Source organism: Dromiciops gliroides, chromosome 5 (assembly GCF_019393635.1).
Source record: "Dromiciops gliroides isolate mDroGli1 chromosome 5, mDroGli1.pri, whole genome shotgun sequence".
NCBI classification, from domain to species: domain Eukaryota; kingdom Metazoa; phylum Chordata; class Mammalia; order Microbiotheria; family Microbiotheriidae; genus Dromiciops; species Dromiciops gliroides.
The window spans coordinates 205,102,416-205,129,295 of NC_057865.1; the positions used below are offsets into that span (position 1 = coordinate 205,102,416).

Here is a 26,880-nt window from a genome sequence, read left to right on the forward strand (position 1 = left end):
ATTCTTTTTTTTTTTTTTTTTTTTTAGTGAGGCAATTGGGGTTAAGTGACTTGCCCAGGGTCACACAGCTAGTGAGTGTTAAATGTCTAAGGCCTGATTTGAACTCAGGTACTCCTGACTCCAGGGCCGGTGCTCTATCCACTTTGCCATCTAGCTGCCCCACCTCCAACTCATTCTTGATCCAAACCTTTCTATTTCTCTCAATGGCACTGCCATCTTCCCAATCAGGTTTACAATATTAGAGTGATACTCTAATATTCATTTCTTTTCTTCATCACTGCTCCCCATCCCGACCAATATCTATCAATTGCTAAGTCTTTTCACATCTTTCTCTACAACATATCTTATATCTGTTCTCTTTACTCATTCATCTATTCAAGTTGAAGCCCTTCTCAGGTCTTGCCTGAACAATTTTGCAGCACCTTCTTAGGCTCTCTGCTTTCCAACTCTGGACATCTAGGTGGTGCAGTGGATAGAGCACTGGTCCTGAAGTTGGGAGGACATGAGTTCAAATCTTACCTCAGATACTTACTAGCTATGTAACCCTGTGCAAGTCACTTAATCATAATTGCCTTAAAAATCCAGGGCCACCTCCAGTTATCCTGATATGTATCTTCCACTGGACCCATATGGCTCTGGTGACTTTGCACAGCCCTGCCTCACTTAAATCCAATTCACTGCAAGTCATTACATTATCCTGATGCCATGGTCCTCTTCAAGAATGAAGGACAAACAACAACAAACAACAACAATTCTCCAATCCATTCTCCACACAGCTGCCAAATTGATATACATAAAACACAGATCTGATCATATCATCACACCATTCAATAATCTTCAGTGACTTCCTAGTGCCTCTAAGATAAAATAAAAAATTCTCAGCCTGACATTTAAAGTCCTCCATAATATGGCTTTCATCTATCTTTCCAATTTTATTTGATATTAATCCCCTTTATATACTCTCTAGTTCAGTCAAACTAAGCTGGTAATTTCCCCCTGTATATGACATTGCTTCTCTTAGATCCTTGCCTTTGGACACAGTCCTACTGCCTCTGATATGGTTTATAAATAGGTCAGGCATTTAGTATGTTAAGCCAGGGGTTAGAGATTAAATGAGGCTTAGAAATAGAGTAACCAGGAGTAAGCCTCGGAAATTTAATAAGGTTAAAAGATTACGTCCTTTTTGAGACTTTAATCATGTTTCCTTGATAGGTTAAACTATTCTCATTAATTGGGTGGTTGAGTTTTGGCATTGAGAGGCTATTCAATTGTGAAAAATTATTCACTATCTGGATATCTGAAGCCAATTTAAGGAGGGAAACCTAGTAGAATGCTCTAAGAAAACTTTGGAGAAAAGAGTATTTTCAGATGGATCTGAGTGAGGAGGAGGTAATGATACTGGATTCTCATTATCTCAAACTGGGATTATCACCATAGGCAATTGACATAGATGGTGAGAGAAATAGTTATTTTTCTCTTATAGTAATAAACAATTAATATCAAGGGGATCCAAGTTTTTTTCCTTTTTATTTCCTCATTCAGAAATCAGCTCCTTGTAGGCTATTTAGCCAGTCTTTGAAGAACAGGAAGGAAAATCTGATGCAGCTATTTGAGTTCAGCCCCCTCAAACACCAGGATGAATGTAGGTTAATGTGAGGCAGAGCCCTTTCTGGAAGGTAGACCCTTTAGCCTATTTTAGTTAATTTCTAAGTAGCTCAGCCATCTTATCTGTAAGTTCTTTCAACTCCCTTGGGGATATTCATCTAAAAGATGAAATTAACTCATTTAGCACAAGTAGGGAATATTTTACTATTTACTCACATATTATACATCTAGATGATCTCCTAGCCATGTAGGTTCTATACTTTCCAATGTGAAGATCATTCCCTTTGACTATAAAAATGGAATTAGCTCCAATTACTTCTGTATCACCAGTCACTATTGCCATTTGCTTATAGTTTTTGGTGCCTTGGTCTTATCTAAAACACTGTGACCAATTTTGGACACTATAGTTTAAGAAAGACATTGATAAACAGTCCAGAGGAGGGCAACAAATTGGTGAAATGTCTCAATGTCATGACATATAAAGATTAATTTGGAGGAACTGGGGATGTATAGCCTATAGAAGACTTAAGACTTGTAATGGAAGAGGGATTAGATTTGTTCCCCCCCCACCTTTGGAACACTAATGCATTGTTGGTGGAGTTGTGAACTAATCCAACCATTCTGGAGAACAATTTGGAACTATGCCCAAAGGGCTATGCGTATCCTTTGACCCAGTAATCCACTCCTAGGTCTATATCCCAAAGAGATCACAGAAAAGGGAAAAGAACCCACATGTACAAAAATATTTATAGCAGCTCTCTTTGTGGTGGTGAAGAAGTAGAAATTGAGGGAATGCCCATAAATTGGGGAATGGCTAAACAAGTTGTAGTTTATGAATATAATGGAATACTATTGTGCTGTAAGAAATGATGAGCAGGAAGATTTCAGAAAAACCTGGAAAGACTTAAGTGGACTGATGCTGAGTGAAGTGAGTAGAACCAGGAGAACATTGTACATAGTAACAACAGCAATGTGTGATGATTAACTGTGATAGACTTGGCTCTTCTCAGCAGTGCAATGATCCAAGATAATTCCAAAGAACTCATGATAGAAAGTGTTCTTCACATCCAGAAAAAAGAACTGTGGATTCTGAATGCAGACTGAATCATAACGGTTCTACTTTTTGGATTTTTTTTTCTTTTTTGAGGTTTTTCCCTTGTATTCTGATTCTTCTTTCACAATATGACCAATGCAGAAATACGTTTAATGTGATTGTACATATATAACCTCTATCATATTGTTTTCTGTCTTGGCGAGGGGGGAGGGAAGGGAGGGAGGGAAAAATTTGGAACTAAAAATCTTCTGAAAACGAATGTTGAAAACTATATTTACATGTAACTAGAAACTAATAAAATACTTTTATGATAAAAAAGATTTGTTTTTTTCTTGACCCCTGAAGGCAAAATTAGGAAGATAAGGTTGAAGAAGAAATGAGATAAATAGTTTCAGTGTTAGAAAAAAAGATCAACAATTAGAACTATCTAGAAGTGGAATGTATTGCCTCAAGGGTAGTATATTTCCTTTAATTAGAGGGTTTTAAGCAAAAGTTGAATAATTGGGGCAGCTAGGTGGCTCAGTGGATAAAGCACTGGTCCTAGATTCAGGAAAACCTGACTTCAAATCCAGCCTCAGACACTTGACTGTTACTAGCTGTGTGACCCTGGGCAAGTCACTTAACCCTCATTGCCCCAAGGGGTGGGGGGAAGTTCCATAATCATTTGTCAGGTACATTTGTCACTATACATTTATAGTGGATTATTGTTCAAGTGCAGGTTATACTAGATGACCTTCAAGGTCTTTTCCCATTCTGAGATACTGTAATTCTGTGAATGGATTCTGTCTAGATCAGTAGGATTTCCTAAAATCAATTTCATAAGGCAGGGATGAATGAGTCATTAACTCTCTAAGTTCCCAGTGGAAAGTTATTTGAACTTGATGCCCCTCTCCTTAAAAAAATCATGAATAGTCCTTCTCCCATCTCTTTCAGAGAAAATAAATGAAAGGGAGTGGTACAGGAGCTAAAAGTGGCACAATGTGTGGCCCTTTAAATGCCTATTGTTTTACCTCTTTGTATACTTTTTTGCAAAGACCTTGCAATATGGCTGAGTGAATGGTTATATCTATGCTTAGTTTTCCTTCATCCTCTTAAAACATCAAGATAAGTATTATCAGCAATAACAAAAATGGAAAAAGAAACAAAAACTCACAAAGAAAATAATTCCTGAAATAGGAGAGAAACTAAAAATAATAAGCAAAAAAGAGGTTATAATAAATTGAAAAAAAATGAAGTTAAATACCCAAATGAAAGGTAAAATACCTCTTCCTCCCTTTATCTGTTCCTCTGCCCCCAGTAAGAATGGAACAATTACATTAACTCTCAGAGTGGTTTTAGAAGCTAATAATTCAATGAAAGGAAGATAAAGGATAGCAAATAGAACAATTAGAGAAAATTTGAGGTTATATGAATAAGATAGCAGAGTACATTTTCTCCAATCCCCATGATCTCTTCAGCCTTTCCAAAATAGTATGTGTCAAATATAAAGCAACTTCAGCTGTTTCCATAGTCTAGGACACCAAGAATCCAAAAGAAGGTTAAAAAACAGCCTCCAAGCACAGAAACTGATGCTCACTGACCCTGAGTTCAGTGAGTACTACTCCCCCATCTCTCAAACTGCCATCAGTGAGACTGTATTAGCCCAAGGATATGACATGGGCTTATCCCTGCACCCTGGTCCCCCCTCTCTATTTTCAGTGCTATAGAGACTCCAGATACAGACAGTAGAAGTTTCCTCAGACCTTGATATCCAGCTTGGCCACAGTCCTTCAGGAGCAAAAAAACCTGTTGGGGGCTTTAACTTGGAAGCACCAATACTGCAAAGCTCTGAATTGCCAGTGCCAGGGAAAGCAGACTCCAAACTTTTGGTGCTGGGCCAGAGAACTAAGGAGAAGGAATGAGACAGTTCACCAGGATAGGGCATTGTTCATGTGGGGAACTGTGCAGCACTCCATGAAGTCTGAGGGAAGAGTACAACATTCAGCCATGGCCAGTTCTGTCTATCCAAAAGTCAACTGAGTCAGAAACTTGGATGGTGAATTGAATTGCCTAGTATGGGAGGAGGTTGAGACACTTTGAGATCTTGACCCTCCCCTTCCTCCCCACCGAAGTATCCAACAGTTGATGAGGCAGAGGATTCTATGGAATTTGAGGGAAAAAATGGAACCACAACATGCTTCTTCTGAGTAGTTTAAAAGAGAAATGAGAATTATGAGAGAACAGCAAAAATAATGAGCAGAATAGAAAAACTTAAATTTGTTATGAAAGCCTCACCAAAGAAATAAAAGAGAAAACAATAGATTGGGAATGCAAATACAAAGAAGTGAAATATAACCTAGAAGAAGAGAAGCAAAAAAACCCCAATAACATTGGAAAAAATATGCTCTCTATGCAAGCAAAACAGACAGATCTTGAGGACAGGATGCATAGACAACCAAAGTATCTTAAGTTTCCAAAAGGAAACAACAACTGCAAACTCCAAGACATATTGTGGTTAAATTGAAGACTTCCATTCAGTGATAGCAAGTTCTGTAAGCAACCAGGAGAAAGATATTAAAATACAAAGGAAAGGACATTTGGATAACTTGATTATTCTATTCCCCCTAGAAAAAGGTGGATGGAATGAATGGAATAATGAATTCTGAAGAGCCAGGGAACTCAGGATATAACCCAGGGTGACCTAGACTACCAATCTGAGGCTAGTCATACAGAACAAAAGGTAAGTATTCAATAATAAAAAGAGTTTGAAACATTTTTAGAAAGAAAACCAGAACTGATGAGATTATATACTTCTCGAACAACAGAAATTCAGGAGGAGTGAATAAATAGAGGCACCAACAACAGAGCGACACCAGAAAGACTAATAAGAGACATATTATAATAAGGTATTTCTCAAATGTACTCAAGGAGACACAGGTAAATGTAGAAATCTGGGAGAAGTAACAATGAAGAGGTGGAGGGGGCTTATGAACAGAACCTGGTGATATCCTGACTATTTGGTGAATATTTCTTTTGTGAGACTACATTATGACATGGGAGGGTACATGAAAGGGGGTGGAAGGGAGCAGGGGCATAGAAAGGAATAAGTGAAGTTCCAGAGTCAAATGAAAGGCTAATAATGAGGAGAAGGTGACTTCTATCCCTATTATAGATAAAGTTTGCTCTTGGTTTTGGATAAATATTATCTGTCATTTAAAGAAAAGCTCCATTTTTCCTTTGCTTTCTTGTGTTATTAATAGGAAGGGATGTTGCATTTTATGAAAAGCTTTTTTTGCATCTATTGATACAATCATATAATTTTTTTTGTTTTTTCATATATGGTAAAAATGCTTTTAGTTTTCCTAATATTGAATCAGTCCTGCATTGCTAGTATAAATCCAGCCTGGCCATAGTGCATGATATTTGTAATATATTGCTGAAGTCTTCTTGCTAGCATTTTATTGAAAATCTCTCATTAATATTTAATAAGGATATTGGCCTATAGTTTTCTTTCTCTGTTTTTGCTCTTCCTGATTTAGGTATGAAAATATATTTATGTTGTAAAAGGAATTTGGTAGGATTCCTTATTTACCTATCTTTTAAAATAGTCTTTATAGTGTTGGAATTAATTGTTCTTTAAATATTTGGTAGAATTCACTTTTAAATCTATCTGGTCCTGAGTATTTTATCTCATAAAGCTAATTTATCACTTATTCAATTTCTTTTTAAAAAAATATAGGGTTGTTGGGGCAACTAGGTGGCGCAGTGGATAAAGCACCAGCCCTGGATTTAGGAGTACCTGAGTTCAAATGTGACCTCAGACACTTGATACTTAATAGCTGTGTGACCCTGGGCAAGTCACTTAACCCTCATTGCCCTACCAAAAAAAAAAACAACAGAAAGACAAAATATAGGGTTGTTTAAATATTCTATTTCTTTTTCTGTTAATCTGAGCTATTCATATTTTTGTAAATATTTATGCATTTCACATAGATTGTCAATTTTATTGACCTACAACTGGGCAAAATAACTCCTAAAAATTGCTTTAGTTTCATCTTCATTGGTCATGTATTCACCCTTTTCATTTAAAAAAAAATTTATTTATTTTATTTTTTAGTGAGGGGTTAGGTGACTTGCCCAGGGTCATATAGCTAGTAAGTATTAAGTGTCTGAGGCTGTATTTGAACTCAGGTACTCCTGACTCCAGGGCTGGTGCTCTATCCACGGCGCCATCTAGCTGCCCCCACCCTTTTCATTTTTGATTCTGCTAACTTGGTTTTCTTTTTTCTTTTTTTATAATCAAATTAATCAGTGATTTTTTCTATTTTATAAAATCAGCTCATCATTGTCATTATTTTTCATGAAAATATAATTTATTTTTTATCACATGTTCTTTGACCCACTCATTCCTTAGGATTAGATTATTTCTTTCCCAATTAATTTTTAATCCATGCTTCCAAGGCCCTTTATTCATATATGTATGTATATATATATATATATATATATATATATATATATATATATATATATATATATATATATATATATTTTTTTTTTTTTTGGTGAGGCAATTGGGGTTAAGTGACTTGTCAGTGTCACACAGCTAGTAAGTGTCAAGTGTCTGAGGCCACATTTGAACTCAGGTCCTCCTGAATCCAGGGCCGGTACTTTATCCACTGCACCATGTAGCTACCCCTATTCAGAAACTTCTTAGAGAGGAGGGCCAAAATGAATGCCATCAGGAATGCAGAGAAAAGAAAAAGACTAAATAAGTATAGGGGCCATGAACCAGAGAGTGAAACTGTAGAATAGGCAGAAAGAGAGCATAGATAATGAAGAGAATGGAGAGAAATCCTTTCTGGAAAGGGACATCTTTATGGGCCTTGGGTACCTCATTTGAATGGCCCTGGGTACCCCAGAAAACTTCTGGGGTAAATCAAAAGAACCTTCCTTTGAGAAACTAAACCAAAGGACAGACACACCTAAAGAGATAAGTGGTACTGGACTGGGATTGAGTTAGCTCCAGGACTACCACCCTTCATACCAGTCTCCCTCACCCCTGGGGAGATAAGATTAGATGTGGATGCTGCCTTTGTGGCCTGAGGGGGAGAGAGATGGCTTGAGAGATCTGGAGCTGCCCCTCACCCAACTTCCCCCAGCTACCATCAGTGGGAGATGGTCCTCCCCCAATAAAGGAACTTTTCCCAGTCAGATGATCACCCAATTGGACCACCACCATCTGTCCTCTATAAAAAGATTTCCCTGTCTCCTGCTCGAGGAGATAGGTATCTCAGAGAGCCATGTCTCTGTGCCATGCCTTCTCCCCATGAGAAGTCCAAGAATTTCTTTCTTGGTTTCCTTTCCCTAGCACCTAAATAAATGACTATTTTATTCTAATTGGATTTGTGTGCAAGAGGGTATAATTCTTTAAAGAGGAATTCCTAAGAACCACTATTCCAAAACCATCTGATTTCCCCATAACAGACATAAAGAAAGAAATTAAAAATACTAACCAATAGGACTAGTTGAAGGGGAAAAAAGAAAGAATTTGACTACCTGAGGAAGAAAAAAAGAAAAGAGGGAATGAATTAAATAACCAAATAAAATCAGGACATTTTCTTTCCTTTTGTTACAGATTCTGCTGTAACCTCCTCTTCCCCTTCCTGTTTCCATGTACTCTATGTACCATACACAAAAAAACTGATTCACCTGTAGGCAAGGTGCTACAAGATTCTGTCCATACTACTTCAGGCACACTTTTCCAACAGGAACTAATAAGCAAAACTCTGAAGGGAAAAGGGTAACAAATAGGAGAGGAGATGAGGGGAAGAGAGCCAGTTGGAGTAGGACCACCTTAAAAAATATATTAAGCTATAGTAACTGAAGTAACTGATATACCATGGAAGAGGGGAAAATCTCAACTTGAAAGTTCAATTTTAGAGAGAAATGGAAGAAATCATAAAGCTAACTCATAACTTTAATGGATTAAACCATCTAATAAAATGAAAAAGCAACACATTGGATAATAAAAGAAAACTCTACAATATGTTGCTTACAAGAAACACATGTACAAACACATGAACAAAGATATACATAGAATAAAGCTAAGAAGATGGGGGAAATTTTTTTATCAAATGAATCCAAAACAAAACAGGAGCTGTAATTATACTATCAAAACAAAAACAAACATTGAAAAATCAAAACAGGATTCTGGGAAGATGGCAGAGTAGATCAAAAACATTTCAGATTTCTAAATTTCCTCTACATAAAAAGAACAGCACCTTGGGGCAGCTAGATGGTGCAGTGGATAGAGCACTGGCCTGGATTCAGGAGTACCTGAGTTCAAATCCGACCTCAGACACTTAACACTTACTAGCTGTGTGACCCTGGGCAAGTCATTTAACCCCAATTGCCTCACCAAAAAAAAAAAAAAAAAAAAAAAGAACAGCACCTCAAAGGGAATGTAGAGCAGAGGAAATAAACAAAACTCAGGTGAAAGAGTTACCCACTAAAACAATTTGAGAGGATCCCCAGGAAAGCTCCTCCTCCAGGGGCAGAGGTTTGGACACCGCCAGGATGATTCTGAAGAATCAACAAACAACAAGCCATGGAGGCAGCTGGGTTGAGAGGAAACCTCAGCCTTAGAAACTTTCATCTCACAGACAGTATAGGGGTCTAATAACTGAGTAGGAAAGGAATGAAGGACCTTCCACTGTTGAGGGACACCAAGCAAAGATTGTGCTGACCAGATGTATCCTGGGCTGTGGCTGTAGGGGAGAAGGAGCTAGCACACAGCTGGTGAATGCAGTAACAGAAGGGTGGAGACCTTGCTAGTTGTGGGCACAAAGTTAACATTAAAGTAGATTTAATCAAAAGAGAAAAAGAGAGAAACTACTCTGTCAGCAATACTATTCAATATTGCTTTAGACCATTTAAAATAACCAGACAGTATAAGATACCTAAGAGTATACCTGCTACAAGAGATAAAGGAACTAAATGAACACAAACATAAAGCACTTTTTATACAAATAAAGTCAGATCTAAATAATTGAAGCAGTATTTATTGTTCATGGGCAGGTAAAGTCAATATAATATAAATGACAATTTTACCTAATCTATTTATTCAATGCCATCCCAATAAAATTATTAAAAAATTACTTTAGCTGAGTTAGAAAAAATAATACTCAACTTCATTTGGAAGAATAAAACTTCAGGAACTTCAAAGAAACAAGGGAAAAAAGATGTAAAGGAGGTAGATTCAAAAGCATCAGAACACTATATTATAAGGTGAAAACATGGTTGAAGTGATAATTTTGATTATTTTAAATGAACATTTTCTTGTATAAATAAAACCCATGTAGCCAAGAATAAAAGGAATGCAGAAAAATTGGGGGAAAATCTTCAGAGACAATCTCTCATATAGGGTATGATTGGGTTGGAATATTGCTGTGGTATAGGAAATGATGAATTGATTGATTTAGAAAAACATGGAAGGACTTAGACTTATGAAGGAAGATGCTGTCCACTTTCAGAGAAACAGACAAGTGGAACTAAGAATAGCAGGTCATATATACATGTATATGTATATGTACATATATGTGTATGTATATATCAGGCCAAGGGAAGGGTCAGGTGGGGGAAAAATAAAATAAAAAGTGCACAGCAGAGAACAAAAGAAAACCTACAAGGAAGCAAAGAAAAACTTGGCAGCTTCAGAAACCATGTGTAGTATTTATTATATAGGTTTTCTTGAAATGAAAAATTATTGTTTTGTATTGAATTCTCTCCTATGTTCTCCTGTGTGCATGGCAATGGCTTTCCCCCTTTTCTCTTTCTGTATTTAAATTCAAAATAAACAAATGAATGAATAAATGAATAACAAACAATTAAAGAAAAAAAATAAACAGGATAGAAATGAAAACTATATTATGCTGAAAGAACCATAAACAACCAACCATTAAGAATAATAAACTTACATTCGCCAAATCTTTAGTAACCAAATTCATAAAAGAAAAACTAATTGAATTACAAGAATACAAAACCAATGAGACAATAATGACAGTATAGTTCAATATTCCTTTCTTAATTTTGGATAAATCTAACAGAAAGATAAAAAAGGGAAAATATTGAACTGAAAAAAAGTTCTGGAGAAACTAAAGCTATAAAACTTAGGGCATTTTCTTAATGGAACTTAAAAAGAATAGATAGATGTATTTTTAGCACCACATGAAACTTTAAAAAATGACCATGTATTAAGGTACAAAGATATTATAAACAAATGTAAAAAGGCAGAAAGGAGTAAATACATCCTTTATATCCCATGAATCAATAAAAATTAATTGGTTTGGGGACCACAAACAAAAGACATAGATCCAAATGGAGATGACAATGTAATCCTAAAAAATGAGTGGGTCAAAGAATTAATCACAGATACAATTTATAATCCTATGAAAGAAAAGGATAATTATGAAACAACATAACAAACAACATATCAAAAAATTTTAATACAGCTATAGCATCCCTAAGGAGAAAATACAAACTATATTGACAAAACAGAAAAAGCTTCTTCTTTTTCTAATATGGAACTGAATATGTATTTTAAAAATTAAAAAGCCAATAAATGAACAAACCTAAAATAAAGACAAAAGAGGAGATATTAAAAATTATAGGAAAAATAAACAAACCACAACCTAAAAATCATAGAAATAATGAAAAAATTAAGACCTGTTTCTTTGAAAAGATTAACAAAATTAATAACCTTTCAGCTAATATGATTTAAAAGAAAAGGGCAGAAGAATAAATCAATAAAATAGAAAACAAACAAGGTAAAATCACAACAAAGCCAAAAGAAATAAAAAGAATCATCTAAACACATTTTGTATAGTTGCATGCTAATGAAACTGAGTAAAATAAATAGCAATGCACCTTCAAAATATAACTCTGAATTGTCAGAAGACCAGATAGAGATTTTAAATAACCTAATCTCGGAAAAGAAAATAGATATAACTGTAGATTAACTATCACAAAAACAAACAAAAAACCCCTTTTGGTTCTGATGGGTTCCCAGAAAAATAATATCTAAAGTTTAAAGAACAATTAATACCTATACTTCACAAATTATTCTTAAAAGTGGAGAAGTTTTATTTGTTGATGACATAATGATTGGAAATACTTGGAAAAGCTTAGGGAATTAACAAAGATGCTAATTGAAACAATAATTTCAGCAAAGTTGAAGGCTACAAAATAAACCCTCAAAAATCAACTGCATTTTTATATAATAAAAATAATCTAAGAATCAAAACAGAAAAGGAAATCCTATTCCAAGTAAATACAAAAATCTATAAAACATACACACACACACCCAAAACCTTGCATAGAGTCATTTACAAAGTGTTCTTTGTGTTGAATTTCTCTGATAAGGGTTTGGTATCCATGCTATATAAAAATTAATAAATATATATTAAACTAATAGACATTTCCCAATAGATAAATGATCAAAGGATATGAGTAAACTGTTCTTAAAAGCAGAAGTTTAGGGGGAAGCTAGGTGGTGCAGTGGTTGTGACCCTGGGCGAGTCATTTAACACCCATTGCCCCACAAAAAAAAAAAGCAGAAGTATAAAGAATTTAGAGCTACATGAAAGAATGCTCCAAATTGCTACTAATAAGAGAAATAAGAATCAAAACAACCTTGAGATTTCACCTCACATTCTACAAATTGTCCAAAATGACAAAAAAATTGCAGCAGTTAATGTTGGAGGGACTGTGGAAGGAAAGGCACACTAATACATTGTTGGTGGAACTGTGAAATGGTACAACCATTTTGGAAAGCAATGTGGAATTATGTAACTGGTGTACTAAAATGTCCCTCCCTTTTGACCAAAGACTCCATTACTGGTCCTATACTCCAAAGAAATCATTTTAAAGAAGAAAGTCATCAAAGTATTTATAGCAGCACTTTTTGTGATAGCTAAGAATTGGAAACAAAGTAGATGCCCATCAACTAAGGAATGGTTAAGCAAAATGTCGTGCATGAATATAATGATATATTCCTGTTCTGTAAAAAGGGGCAGCTAGGTGGCACAGTGGATAGAGTGATGGTTCTGGAGTCAGGAGGACCTGAGTTCAAATCTAGACTTAGATACTTACAAGCTGTGTGACCCTGGGCAAGTCACTTAACCATGTTTACCTCAGTTCCTCCTTGGTAAAATGAGCTGGAGAAGGAAATGACAAATCACTCTATTCTCTTTGCCAAGAAAACCCCAACTATTTGATTAAACACCATCCTGTAAAAATGATGAATGTGCTGAATACAGAGAATCCCATGTAGTTTTTTTTCCTTTTTTTTGGGTGGGGCAATGGGGGTTAAGTGACTTGCCCAAGGTCACACAGCTAGTAAGTGTCAAGTGTCTGAGGCCAGATTTGAACTTAGGTACTCCTGAATCCAGGGCTGGTGCTTTATCCACTGTGCCACCTAGCTGCCCCCCACCCCGCCATGTAGTTTTAAAAAAAGCAGAGCCAAGAGAACATTATACATGATAACTACAATACAGATGGAAAGAACAATGACATTTAAAAAAATCAAAAGTGAATAATAGCAAAATTATAAACATCAGGCATGACTTAAATGAAGAGATATGAGAGGACATTCCCAATCCACCTCTAAGCAGACGTGGGAGGTCCACAAGTGTTGTACATTGCATATTTCATCCTTTTTTCAGTTTATTGATTGGTTGTGCTGATTTGTCCTCTTTTTCTTTTTTTGTCTTGTGAAAAATATTATTTGCTATATGGGATGGTTCTTTGGGAGGAAGAAGGGGAGAGAGGGCTATTGCGGAAAATTATGATAATGTAAAAAACAAAAGACATTAATGCAAACTTGTGAAAAGTTTGTTTTGTGAAATTTGAAATGTGAAAATTTGTTTTGTTTGGTTAATGTGTATTTGTTATAAGGATTTAATCTTTCTACCTCTTTTTCTCCTCCTTTCCTCCTTCCTTCCCTCCCTTTCCCCCCTTTTCCTTCCTTCCTTCTTTCCTTTCTTCTTTCCTTCCCTAGAGTGAGGAAGATGAGTTCAAATCTGGCTTTTATAAATTGTGTGACCCTGGGAAAGTCACTTAACCTGTTTTTGCTTCAGTTTCCTCATCTGGAAAATGAGGATAATATTACCTAAGTGTTGTGAGGATCAAATGAGATAATAATTATACAGTGCTTGGCACAGTGTCTAGCCCATAGCAAAGGCCCTGAAAAAGAACAACCAACCAACCAACCAACCAACCCAGACTGTCTTCCTTTCAGTAAGTGGGAAGAAAGATAATCAGAAAGGGAAAATAGGCATACTATGTCGGTTTTTTTCAATCTTAATAGTATTTTTTCCAGTTACATGTAAAGATAGTTTTCAACATTTGCTTTTATATGATTCTGAATTCCAAATTTTTCTCCCTCTCTCCCCTCCTCCCTCCCCAAGACAGAAAACAATCTGATAGAGCTTATATATGTACAATCACATTAAACATGTTTCTGCATTAGTCATGTTGTGAAAGAAAAATCAGAATAAGGGGAAGCTAGGTGGCACAGTGGATAGAGCACCAGCCCTGGAGTCAGGAGGACCTGAGTTCAAATCCAGCCTCAGACACTTAACACTTACTGGCTGTGTGACCCTGGGCAAGTTACTTCACCCCAGTTGCCCCACCAAAAACAGCCCCCCCCCACCAAAGAATCAGAGCAAAAGGGAAAAACCTCAAAAAAGAAAAAAAAAAGTAGAAATAGTACAGTTCAATCTGCATTCAGATTCCACAGTTCTTTTTTCTGGATGTGGAGAGCATTTTCTATCATGAGTCCTTTGTATTGCTGAGAAGAGTTAAATCTATCACAGTGATTATCACACAATGTTGCTGTTACTTTGTACAATGTTCTCTTGGTTCTGCTCACTTCACCAGCATCAGTCTACTTAATTCTTTACAGTTTTTTCTGAAATCTGCCTGCTCATCATTTCTTATAGTACAATAGTATTTCATTACATTCATATACCACAACTTGTTCAGCCATCCCCCAATTTATGGGCATCCCCTCGATTTCCAATTCTTTGCCACCACAAAGAGGGATGCTATAATTATTTTTGTACATGTGGGTCCTTTTCCCTTTTTCATGATCTCTTTGGGATATAGACCTAGTAGTGGTATTACTGGGCCAAAGTGCCATAGCCCCATCATCTCCGCTTGGGCATAGTTCCAAATTGCTCTCCAGAATGGTTGGATCAGTTCACAACTCCACCAACAATGCATTAGTGTTTCAATTTTTCCAAAGCTTCTCCAAAATTTATTATTTTCCTTTTTTGTCATATTAATAGGCATACTATGTTGAGGAAGGTGTCATGTTCTTACTTGAATCAGAAATTTAGCCCCAAAGAAATGCAAATGACAGGAGAGGGAAAGTGAAACTGATGGGTCTAGTTTGGGCAAAGGAGAGCAGTGAAAGCCAAAAGTGAGAAATAAAAATAAGTGAAGATTAAGAGTTAAATTCTAACACTTATGTGGTCTCTGTGTTCTAGCCAGTGGCTGCTAACAGGATGCCTTTTTTCTTATTAAGAGAAAGAATCTATCTTTGACTCTGAAATAGGTTTTCTTAAGAGGGCATGAAACAGATGGAAACCAGATGCCACAGTCTTCCTACAACATAGTTTAAAGACACAGTTCTATTTTTATTCAGAGTTAGAAACAACCTAAAAGCATTACCTTTGTGCAGAAAAGATGTGTAGTTCAGTCTCTCTGAATATGCTAATCTCAACTCCCTAGGATCTTAAGAGAATTTTAGGATGCAGGGGAAGGCAGAATCTTCTGAGTTCTAGGGGCACATTTGAGGAGTGTGTGTGTGTGGAATTACCCACTGCCATGGACTCATTCATTTGATAAACATTTATTAAATGCCTACTATGTGCCAGGCACTGTTCTAAGTACCGGGGATACAAAAGGAGGCAAAAGACAGTTTCTGTCCTCAAGGAGCTTACAAACCACTGTTCTCTCTTTTCCCTCAAGATGATTAGTAGAGAATAGGTTAGCTTTTACAAAGGGGTATTTACTAAGGCGGTACATCATTTACTAAGTGGTTCATCTACAACATGCCCTCAAAAGTCTGTCACACATTTTCCAACAAGAATATATAGAGTGCAGGGGAAAGTGGGCTTAAGTTTAGAGAGCACAGGTGACAAAGGGGTGACTCATAGCCCTTGATTACTCAAAATCATTTCCCCTTTTGTAGGATGATAAAAAATTTCCCTTTAAGCATACTGAAATTGTACCCAGTTTTTGTCTTTGGCTTCTGATGCAGACACAACCACTAACTCTCTTATGGTCTGGGGTGGATGAGAAGATAGGAAATTCAAAATCCTCTAGACCTTTTGGAGGTCCTACTCTGGCCAAAAGACAAGGAGAGGGAACTCTAAGGTTGAAAAACATTGCTTTCTGGAACTCTGATTCCAGCAAAATTTTGTGAAGGACCCGGAGCACCTGACAAAATCACTGAGCTGCTTGGAACAGACTTCCTGTCTGTCATCTTTTGCCTTCATTCAATAGCCTTCAAAGAGTTTTCATACTTAGACTAAAGCTGTGATTATTGATTGAGGTTAATTTTTTTTTTTTTGCGGGGCAGTGGGGGTTAAGTGACCTGCCCAGGGTCATACAGCTAGTAAGTGTCAAGTGTCTGAGGTCGGATTTGAACTCAGGTACTTCTGAATCCAGGGCCGATGCTTTATCCACTGTGCCACCTCGCTGCCCCCGATTGAGGTTAATTTTTAACCTAGTTAAGGTATTAAGGCTAAACTGGGGTAGGATGCACCACACTTTATGGATGAACTAACATAAATGTCTTCTGTAAAGTGAGGGACCTGGAAAATAGTTCAGGATTATCCTGTAGAGAGTTGGGGAAACTCACAGAATGCTATGTTTGGAAGAAATTCAATAGTTTAAGTCCTAAAGCCCTACACAAATACTAATAACCTAAGTTATTTATAACAACATAAATGAACATAAAATTGACATAGATAAAATCTAACAAACAGGTTTTTCATCAGGGAAGTTTCCCTTTCACCTGCCCATTTTGTAGAAAGTGCAGTTAAGGGGGCAGCTTCAAATTCAGCAGTTCAAATCCAGCCTCAGACACTTGACACTTATTAGCTGTGTGACCCTGGGCAAGTCACTTAACCCTCATTGCCCAGCAAAAAAAAAAAAGTACAGTTAAAAATCCTGAGACAAAGGGCAAATCAATATGAATAGATATTTTTAAAGAAGAATGCATTTTAAAAATAACATACACTTATTCACTCATTCATTCAAACTCTCTTAAAGAGCTACTTGACACCTAGACATTTATAATCAGCATATTAATTATTTGAATATGAATGCTGTTTATACAATGTTAATTGGTGTTTGAAAGTAGTTACAGTTTGGCCTTTTAAGGATTTTAAACATTTTCATGTGTAATAGTTTAATAGTTTATCCTATATATTTTTATGACTTATGAAGATTTATAATTTCAGCAAAAAAAAAATTGGTCTCACCTTGTCTAAATCAAATTACCAGTAAGTGGAGTCTGAGTTAACACTTTGCTTCTGAGTAGGTTCCAACTTTTATTTTCTATGCTTGGAATACCTTCTCCCAGCCCAATTCTTCTGGTTGAAATATTTATAATCTATCCTTTAAGACCTTTCTGAAATCCATTCGTCAAAAAATATCTTTGTTTTTTTGCGACCACTTTATTCTTCTTTTAAGCACTTACCACATTATATTGTGTATGGTAATTATTTGTTTATTCATCTAATCTTTGCAATATTGTAAAAGCCTTGAAGGCAGGTCACGCTAATCTTTATATCTTCCATAGTGCCTAGCATAGTGCTTTTCCCAGAGTAAATGTTTGTTTGAGATGAATCATATGTTCTCTGTGTGTTGTAGTAGAGAGGACATGAGTTCTGGAGTAAAAGGATTTGTGGTCTGAAACTGCAACTCATGTGACCTTGGACAAATTGCCTTTCTTCTCTGGGCCTTCATTTCCTACTTTGTAAAAATGAGATGCTTAGGAAAATAGATTCCTAAATCTCTCCCAGTTCTCAAATTCTATTATTAAAAGGAAATATGTAAATATTGAGAAGCTTTATTTCAGTATAAAGATGGATTAATTATTGGTTGGTTGTAGGGGCAAGGGCTAGAGGTGGCGGTCTGTAGGATTCTCAAAGGAATTGCCACAGCCCCAACAACACCCAAGAAGCAACTTATACTCCTTGGGCATTCAATAGCTTCCTTCAGGATGAGGCAGGCCATCTTTTGTTTTCTCCAGATGTTTTTTGCAAGATCTATGATTTCATTAGTACTTCATCCACTGGCAGATGACAACCTTTCTCTGCCTTAGTAGATGATCTTTAGAAATTGCTGTAGCCCCCAAATAGACCACACTACAGACAACCAGGTTATGAGCCTCTTTTCAACCTGAATGACACATAATGGTAAGGAAAACCTTAACTTTTTACTCATAAAGCTACTGCTCACATAACACCCTCTATACATATATAGAATGGTTCATTGAATCACCAAGAGCAGAAGCTGTTAAGAAAGCTTCTGAGGGAAATGTCTAATTTTGGTCTGTTTCAGAAAATGGTGGGTGATTCCGTGGGCAGAAATGGCAATTCCTGAATATAGTAGGTTTAGTCGTACTCTGAGAGGCTCAGAATTTCCTCTGTTTTGTGGGTTGTTCAAGGCAGACTTGATTAGGCTGTGGTGATTTCTTTGAAACTGGGTTATATGCAAAGAAGAAACACAAAACGGCTCTTTGAGGTCAGAGAGAGAGAGAGAGAGAGAGAGAGAGAGAGAGAGAGAGAGAGAGAGAGAGAGAGAGAGAGAGAGAGAGAGAGAGAGAGAGAGAAGAGAGAGAGAGAGAGAAAAGAGAGAAAGGGAGCTAGATGTGACAGACGCAGGATATAGAGAATTAAAATTGGCAAGAGGGTATTTCCATTATTTGATGAAGATAATTAATTGCCACCAGGCCACATGGACAGTGGTGCTTGTGAAAGGTAATGTAGGCCAAGGAATTAGTCTTACTTTTGATAAACAAGAATAGTGATATAAGCCTTTTTTATTCATTTGAAATTTTTTCTTTATAAAAACATTTCTTTATTAACAACACTATATCTATCTTTTACTTCTCTCTACTTATAAACACTTGGTGACAGCTTATTTCTATTATTACTTAACTGTTATAAGCATGACTTTTCTAAGCATTTGTTTTTGCAATATTTAATCATACCTCTCTTACCCAGAGGCTTCTCAGGCCTTTTTTTGGGAGTGGGGAAGAGGGGAGAAGCTCATCTTGTTCTGTCCTACTTTGCCCATCTTATTTTCCTGGTTCTTTAGAGCAAAAGATCTTGCCAGTTACCATCTCTATGTAAATGATTCTAATATATAATATAATACATATGTATTGTTAATGCTAGCTGCCTGTTGGATATCTCCAGCAGGAAAAAGATATTCAACCTTTCCAAAATCAAATTCATTATCTTTGCCCTAATTGCTGAAACCTCTCTCTCCTCCAAACTCTTCTACTACTGTTTTTTTTTTGTGAGGCAATTGGGGTTAAGTGACTTGCCCAGGGTCATACAGCTAGTAAGTGTTAAGTGTCTGAGGCCGGATTTGAACTCAGGTACTCCTGACTCCAGGGCCGGTGCTCTATCCACTGCGCCACCTAGCTGCCCCTTCTACTACTGTTGAAAGTACTCCATACTTCTTGTCATTCAGGTTAAAAATATTTTCCTTCTCTCTTACTCTCTATATATGAGTTTGACGATCTTGTCCATTCCATCTTCACAACATCCCTTGTATCTGTTTCCTTTTTGCTCACACGGCTACTATTCTAGTTTAATCCCAACCACCTCTTGATTGGATTATTGTAACAACTTCATAATTGGACTCCTAGCTTCTCCAATCCATCTTCTCCAGAGATATCAAAATCAATCAATAAACATTTATTAAGTACCTACTATGTTTCAGGCACTGTACTAGATGCTGAAAATGAAAAAGTGGGCCCTAGCTTCACAAAGAATATTATCCTTAATGATGCGTATGAGATCTGGGCTGGCAACAAAATCATATCAAAGCACTGGGAGACTGAAGTTGGCTGTTGCCTCATATACCTGGAGCACATGGAGAGTTCTTCTTTAGTAACCATAGATTATATTCTAATTCTCTATGGGTGTTGGAGGCAAACATGAAAAGTTTTGTGTTACTAGTGTGATTACAGTCATCACGACTATAATTCTTTCTTTAATATACTGATCCAGAATCAGCATGTGTACTTTGATTTGTTTTTCCAATAGAGATAAAGAATTTTCAGTGATTCATATATACCTAGTACAATAAGCATGTGTTTAATAGGTTTTTTATGGCGGGGCAATGAGGGTTAAGTGACTTGCCCAGGGTCACACAGCTAGTGTCAAGTGTCTGAGGCTGGATTTGAACTCAGGTCTTCCTGAATCCAAGGCCAGGGCTTTATGTGCCACCTAGCTGCCCCCTCATAAATATTTTTTGAATGAATCAATCCATCCATACTATCTCTTCCAGTCTCCCTTACTGAACAATGGTGCACAGCTGATCAGAGACGGGAGTCAAGTTTGTGATAATGGTTTAAACCCGAATACACAGTGCTCTAACCAATTGAGATAACCAGCCACAGACTTATCTAAATAGCCATAGAGATGATATTGTTAGCAGCTGTATCTTAGAACATTAACATGATGTCCAACCTCTAGATAATGACCTACCTATTTCAAGAGACATTTGCTACAACCACATTCAAGCTCACTGAAAGAGTATATGAACAAGTTTCTTGGGTTTGCTATAATCAAATTTGATCTGTATTCCATAGTCCAAGATCAACTAAAGTGCTGACATAGACTCAGCATTGAAGTATTGATGTTGCTTTCTGCCTGACTGTGTTAGGGACAGAGTTTGTCCTAAGACAAAGTTTGTCTTTACCCATGCCTTGATCCTTCATCTCTATTTTCAGTGCTCTACTATCTAGGCACTCAGTGTTTTGATATTCTCTCACTATCCAGGGTCCCTCACTGAAGTGAGAGAAGGAGCCAACAGCAATTTTTTCTACCTATCCCTATCAAGGCTGTTCTGCAGCATATTTCTATAGGGGCCATACTTTCTGCTAAGTGTTGACAGGTTAGGATAGGTTAATTGGAGAAATGTGTTTGCTAATACATTACCTACTATGACCCCTTTCAAAGTAAAATACATGACTTTAGTTGAAATGCACAGTTCTCAGAAAGCCCTCAGGCACTTAGGTTTCTAATAGTGGAAATTGCTGGCAGGTTTGGTATAATGTTGGTGGGGGAGGTAATTTTGGTGGGAGAAAGGATTTTTAAATCTCTTTTAAATAAAATTTTAAAAAAATTAATGTTTTTTTAAAAATTATGCCATAAAGGCAGTGTATACCTTACCCATACCTATGGCTGGCTGCCAACACAACTTAAATTGTTTATAGATAGTGTGTGTGTATGTGTGTGTGTTTGTGCATTCGTGCATGCACACACGCACATGGGTGATTTAGAATTCCAGAAAGATCATGAGATGCTCAGAGACTATCTTCTTCTTCTCCAAAGTAGAATTATTATATTTGCTTTAAAATGAGAAATACTGAATGTGAAGGAATGACTTCCTAAAGGAATGTCAAGGTCATAAACTGAGAGTTACCTGTGATAGTTCTTAAAGAATTTGGGGTGGAAGAAGGAAGATGCCACAATTCAGGGGTAGAAAGTTGAGTCACCTCTATTTTAAGGCCCTTTAGACTTTTGCAGATTCAAGCATTTCACATTCTATTTGTGCTTTTCTGCTCTCCCCAGAGTTCAAAGACTCTGAAAGGAGTGGGTGATTCTATTGCAACAGTGGCCCCCCCAGCTAACAATGTCCCTGAAGGTAGTGTGAAAGAAAATGCCAGCATTGAGTCTAGCAGAGCAAATTGAGTGAGATGACTCTGGCTTTCCTTAGAGCAAAGACAAATTCACCTTCTCATTGTTGGGGGCGGGGTGCGGTAGAAGGGGTGAGAAGAAGGCAGCTGTCATTAATTTCTTCACTTTTACATGGTTTTTGCTTCACTTCTCTGTGAGAAGATGGAGTTAACACAGAAAAGCCCTAGTTCCTGGGGTACCTTGCCAAACCCAACCATGTGCTCTCATAATGGTTCCCCTTTATACCTTGGATTTCTGTTCATTCCTTTACTACTGCTTATTGTGTTATATAAAATATATTAGTTGATGCTAAGTTGAGTCATATTTGGGCAATAGAAAATGGTACTCTTTTGGAGAAAGTGGGTGGGAAAGTAGCTAAATAATCTGTGAGCTAGTAGCTCACAAACCATGGTAGTACTGTCAGGTTAATTTCTTTTCTTTTCTTTTTTTTTAAAGCCAGTCCAAGGTAATAAGTAGGAGAAACAAAAGTTAAGGTAGAGAATTATAATTAGGTGCTATAAATTTTCTTTAGGATGTTGTTGCAATCCAGAAGCTCAGGACAAAGAGAAAGAAGATAAGGGTTCATTGCCCTGTTTTTCCTGTGCTTCACTCTTCCCCCTTATTCATTACCAGAAACTACCTCTTAACAAATCTTGGGTAGTGAGGAGAAAGGAAGAAGTAGGGGACTGATTAGTAGAAGACAATCCTTAGAGGTCATTGAGTACAATTTATATCACATACTAGTGACTTTTGTTATATATTGCCATACATTCTTTGCTTAACATTCTTTGTCTCATTTGTTATGCATTCTTTGCTATAACATTTCCAGTGACTGGGAACATATTATCTGAGGAGACATTCTCTCTTAAAGATGAAGTCTTCTTTTCTTAGAGCAGTGACTTTCTCATAATAGATATAGCCTGGCATAAAGATGGTAGGGACCTATGGTTGCCATACCAGTACAAATATTTCCTCAGGAAAGAGAGGGGGAAAAACCATGAAATTGTGTTTTTGCCAATGACTCTTAAAGCAGTTCTAATTATGGAAGTATTTGGAGTCATATAAGAGCATGATATAACATGTAAATAAGGTGCTAAAGTGTAACCCTCTGATAGCTCAAAGATCTCTGAACTTAGATTTTGTCTTGCATGTTCTCATATTGGAAACCTTCTTTATTCAGAAGTACACCTGATTTGAAAATATATCATTTTAACTAGACTTGTTCCATTTTACATTTAATTTCCACTGTGTCCATTGAACCTGATCTTGTGGTAGAAGGGAAAGCACTTTAAGTGGTCTCAGGTCTGTGAACAAATCCCACAGTAATAATACATATACAAGATATAGCTTTGATTTGGGAATCATGATGCTTCAGATAACCATGAGGGAGAGAGGGGAAAACAAACATTTATTAAGACCCTGCTATGTGCTAGGCACTCTGCTGAACACTTTAAAACTATTATCTCATTTGATCCCCACAACAATGCTGTGAGGTAATTGCTATTATTATCCCCATTTTACAGTTGGGGAAACTGAGGCATACAGGTTAAGTGACTTTCTCCAGGGTCATATAGCTAGTAAGTGTTTGAAGTCACATTTGAACTCAGGTCTTCCTGACTCCAGGCCTACTGCTACCTAACTGCTTCTAGCTATGGAGTGTCAGTGGGCAAGCAAAGTCTGTTTGGAATGAAGGTTCAATTTTCCTTTCTCTTTTCTTAATTTCCCAACATGTAAAGTGAGGTTATATACAAGTAATATCTATTTAGAACCACGTCATGTTAAAGGAGGCAGTATCTGTTTTACCTCCATTGTATATAGTATTTAATTGTACAGGTGTTTTTGTGAACCTTTCATAGGGGGATTACTCCCTTCAGAATTTTATAAAGGGCTCAGCCTGTGGTTGAACTATAGTCTGTGAATGACATTCAACAAATGCATCTCCTAAGAGAGGAAAAAAGCATATGTAAGTTGTATGTTAAAACTAAACATTTTCTCCATGCTGATTCTTAGCTTTTGGTGACATGTATATGTTAGAATTGACTAAAAAATCATCTAATTAAGCCATCTAATTAATATAGTCTTCTACAATTCATTTCCGTTAAAGTTTTCTTAAAATGAATTTATGTTTCATGGTCTGCTACATTAATTTTTAAGCTGGTTTGAGTTAAACTTTTTAAAAAGTGGTATTATATTTTGTACAAAGGGAGCAGAGCCATGAAGACCTTAATTCAAGTCCTGCTTCAGGAATATTTTGACATGTGACCCATGGCACTTAATTTTTTAGTGCTGCTAGGCACTAAAAGTAGCAGAAAAGGTGTTGATCCACATTAATAGAAAGAGTTTCTGCACCTGGAAGTTTCTTATATCAGTGAAATAACTGGACCAGTCCTTATCCCTATCCTTTATACTCCTCAGTAACATTGTAAAAGATGAACAAGAAAGTGTGGGCAATGTTCTTTGAAATGTGGAGGGAATGAGAGTCTTTAAATACAAACAGAAGTTACTTTGTTTTCATGACAAATATACAAATGGGAAATTCCAGTGTGGGCAGCAGATTTTATAAAAAGTAATAATTATCCAAAAAAGTAATCTTCTAGGGTTTCCACTCTTTTTTTTCTTAAGTCTAGAAATCAATATTTGATCAGAGGATTCCTAGAATAAAAACAAATACTCAAGAGATTGGTGACCTCTCAGCATTTCCATAATTCTGAGAAAGTTGCCTCTAACAATATGCTGTGGTGACAACGGTAGGAGAACATCCTTTCAGCCACATCTCAAAAACCAGTAATACAGAGAGCATGAAACCACCTGTGTTGATTGATTTCTCACTTGACACAATTTTACACAGCAGCTTTGGGAAATTACAGACTGAAAAATGATGTCATAAATCAGAGAGAAATTGTGTCTGCTGATGGCCTGTTTGGTTTGGGTCATCAAACTCTGCCCCTGGACAATCAAAATGACGTGTATTTCAAGCCTGAGGTTGATTCAAAGGAGAAAGTTTTATATAAAACATGTAGTTCATTGGAGTATTTTCTTTTCATTACACTGACCACAGAGGCAAAATGCAGCTCGTTGACTTCCCCTCTACTCCACTAACACCTGGAATCAGTCCTCCACTGAATGTTATCGATGATCAGTAAAGATCTGAATTTTTTGGAAATATGTCTCCCTGGAATAATTTGTCATTTTCAGAAATGTTATCTTATACCCGCAGGGTCATATTATGTAATTTAATCTCCTACTTAGCAGTATAGGAAGGATATGGGTTCCATAGTCTATCACACCATCCATCCAAAAATTATCCCAATTCTAATTCATTGTACCATGTGCAAGTCATTCTCACAACTGTTTCAAATGAGCAACTTAGTGAGACTATAGCCCAAGATAGATTATCTGCTGGACAGTCATATCTAACCATTTGGCTCCCTTTTTTCTCTTTCTCCCATCTTCTCCATCCCCTACTCTCATAAAACATATTTATATGAGCATTTTTGACTTCATAGTCTATCTTTTCTGAACCCAAATGATTGCATTTCTTTTTTAAAAATATTGATTATAATTGGTTTTTATAGGATCCCATATCTAATCTTTTTTAATTGGGGACAGAGAGAAGGTATTATGAAGTATCTCCTCAACTAGAAAGAGTTAGGGGAAATAATAGAAAGGTAAAGGGGAAAAAGAATGGTCCTTTATTTTCTCTTTTCATCCCTTCCAAAGCCTTTGAGAAAATATATTTCCAATCACAACAACATATATAAATTCTATTGACCCAGATGTATCAAATCCTCCTGGCAGGAATTCTATAGACAAAATTGAGACATTTAAAGCAGCCCTCTATTTTGACCATAAAAATAGCATCTCAGAAATATCAGGCCAAAAATCAGATCTATCACCTTTCCTGACCACTTCATAGCATAGACAGGAGTGCAAAATAGACATCTAAAGGCATTGATAAAGAAAAGAGAATGTCTTGAGATTTCAACCAGTATTATCCTAACAAGGAACTATTACTCTATTGCTTTTCTTACAAAAAAAATTTAAGAATTTGAATAGGAAAGTCAAAGAGTCCAAAACAGTTATTTATAGATAGGGACCAATGAGGAACAAAGTGCAGCTTTAATGGAATCATCAATAAAACCCTGGACTTTTATACCTGCACTGAATTTGTCATTCTTATGGTTAAAAGCAAGTTGTACTTGCTGTTAAAAGAGGGAAGGGGTTTCATGGTGGGATGGAATTATAAAATAGACTGTTTGAGGTTTTTAAAATAGGCTATGTTCCCTTACCTCTTACATAATCTGCTACCATGGGTGAGGTGAATATTCCCCATATCAGAAGAAAGTTCCACGCCATCTCCCTGGCTCCTGAGTTTGTCCACCTGGAGCCGATGAAAAATGAAAGTTCCTCTTTCTCAGCGCATCTCTTAGGGTTTCCCTCTCACCTCCTCACTCCATCCAGTCTAGGAGAGTAGGTTAAATACCTGTTTGGGGGAAGACCAAATAGAGCTCTGAGAAGAGGACCCATCAATTAATAAACCAGCTTGCTGAGGTCCATCCAATCCTTCTGACTAGTGGAAGTCAGCTCTCTTTAATTATTAGTAGCATTCAGCCAGGAAATCATGCTTGGCGCTCTCTTTCACTAGGCCACAAGCGTGTAGGAAGTGGTTTGATGACACTATAGTTTGTGGTAATTTTTCAGACTGGGATTTTTTTCAAGTTTAGCAATGGCAACAGTGCTAGGAGGGGCAGAATAGGGCTGACAAGAGGAATTTTATTTAGGTTCACATTTGGGTCCTTCACAGTAAAGAAAAAAGATATAGCCAATGGCTTGTGTGATCTGGAGGAGAGCTAATATTTCTTGCCTATCTTTTTAAAAAAATTTCTTTTGTTTTAATATCACATTTATTTTCAAATATGTCTTTTAACTCTCTCTTACATAGCAAGACATTCCTTACAGAAAAAAGTAGAAAAAATGTTCAGCAAAACTAAATAACATATTGGCCATGCAAGATATACTTACACTTGCCATTTCTTAAATTGGGATTTGAAAACACTTTGATATGCTTTGTGGCTGACTAGGTAGCTAGATGTTGTTGTACTGTGGAGAGAAGCAAGAATAGAATCATTTTAAGTACAGAGGAGAGTTTATAGGTCCTCTAGTCAAACCTCCTCATTTTGTATGGAAATTTGAGGCCTACAGAAATTAAGTGACGATATAGTCACGCGATTATTAAGAACCAGAGCTGGG

At 36.6% G+C, this 26,880-nt stretch overlaps 1 protein-coding gene across 1 annotated transcript in view; it reads right to left on the reverse strand.

Moving 5' to 3' along the window:
* The window catches only part of IL2RA (interleukin 2 receptor subunit alpha), a 46,585-nt gene extending 20,395 nt beyond the window's left edge, over nt 1-26,190 (reverse strand). The window contains exons 1-2 of the mRNA XM_043967987.1: nt 26,114-26,190; nt 25,920-26,011 (exon numbers count right to left, since the gene is read on the reverse strand). Coding sequence (XP_043823922.1) covers nt 25,920-26,011; nt 26,114-26,157 — 136 coding nt within the window. The 5' untranslated portion in view covers nt 26,158-26,190. The remainder of the gene's footprint in view (nt 1-25,919; nt 26,012-26,113) is intronic.
* Between the last annotated feature and the right edge of the window lie 690 nt (nt 26,191-26,880).